Genomic DNA, 736 nt, shown 5'->3' with positions numbered 1-736 from the left:
TGCCCTTCATCGTTCAAGCTGGAACACCGTGGCCATGTAGTGACTATCCTACGGGTTCCACCTCCTATCCGTCACTGATCTGATCTTGTGCACGCGCGGCCCAGTTGGTCATTGCCGTGATGGGGCCAGGCTCAACACGCTGCAGTGATTGGAAGGGCCTCTGGAGACGTGTGGTTAGTTACCAGCCACTCAGATGGTTTCAATTCCTATAACGACGCTCAGGTGTGAAGCCAGAAAAGTGTCTGATATCGCAACCCCCCTTGACTGTACTCGTGTTGGACCTTGCTTCGACCGTTCGACGGCGCGCACGCCACATGTCGCTGTAGCCAGATGAAGGTAGGGCAACTGCTCGAAGCGTTGTTCCACGTCGACAACGTGATGGCCATAACGCCCGCGTATTGGTGGTGAATACGCTCACACTCATCATAGCAAAGAGTTCGGCTCAACGCTTGCGGATCGTGCTCATGCCGGAAACGCTCACGGATCTGACCCGGATGAACGTGTTCAGTGGGGCGACCTAGCTCCGACCCGGGGTAACAAAGGGCCAGTCTCACCAACTGTCATAGTGACGGCTATCTGGGAATAGCTTTTTCTTCAAGAACAAGAAAGCTCCTAGTGCACTGCGTGCGCGATGTCTGGGGCTGGCGTTGACTAGTCTGGTCAAGTTTTGTTGAGGGGAGACTCTACCTACCGTCCGCTATTCATCGGAAAGGGTGGCGAGCGGGCGGGGCCGACA

The 736-nt window shown here is 55.7% G+C and overlaps 1 protein-coding gene across 1 annotated transcript in view; it reads left to right on the top strand.

Annotated features, from left to right (window-relative positions):
• Positions 1-736, top strand: part of VDBG_03388 (T-complex protein 1 subunit gamma) — a gene marked incomplete at both ends in the record, with an annotated part of 2,637 nt that overhangs the window by 1,391 nt on the left and 510 nt on the right. The window contains one exon of the mRNA XM_003007203.1: positions 430-533. Coding sequence (XP_003007249.1) covers positions 430-533 — 104 coding nt within the window. The remainder of the gene's footprint in view (positions 1-429; positions 534-736) is intronic.

This window comes from Verticillium alfalfae, genomic scaffold (genome assembly GCF_000150825.1).
Source record: "Verticillium alfalfae VaMs.102 supercont1.3 genomic scaffold, whole genome shotgun sequence".
In the NCBI taxonomy this organism is placed as follows: domain Eukaryota; kingdom Fungi; phylum Ascomycota; class Sordariomycetes; order Glomerellales; family Plectosphaerellaceae; genus Verticillium; species Verticillium alfalfae.
The sequence above is the reverse complement of the archived record's forward strand: the minus strand, read 5'-3'. Positions and strand labels throughout refer to the sequence as shown.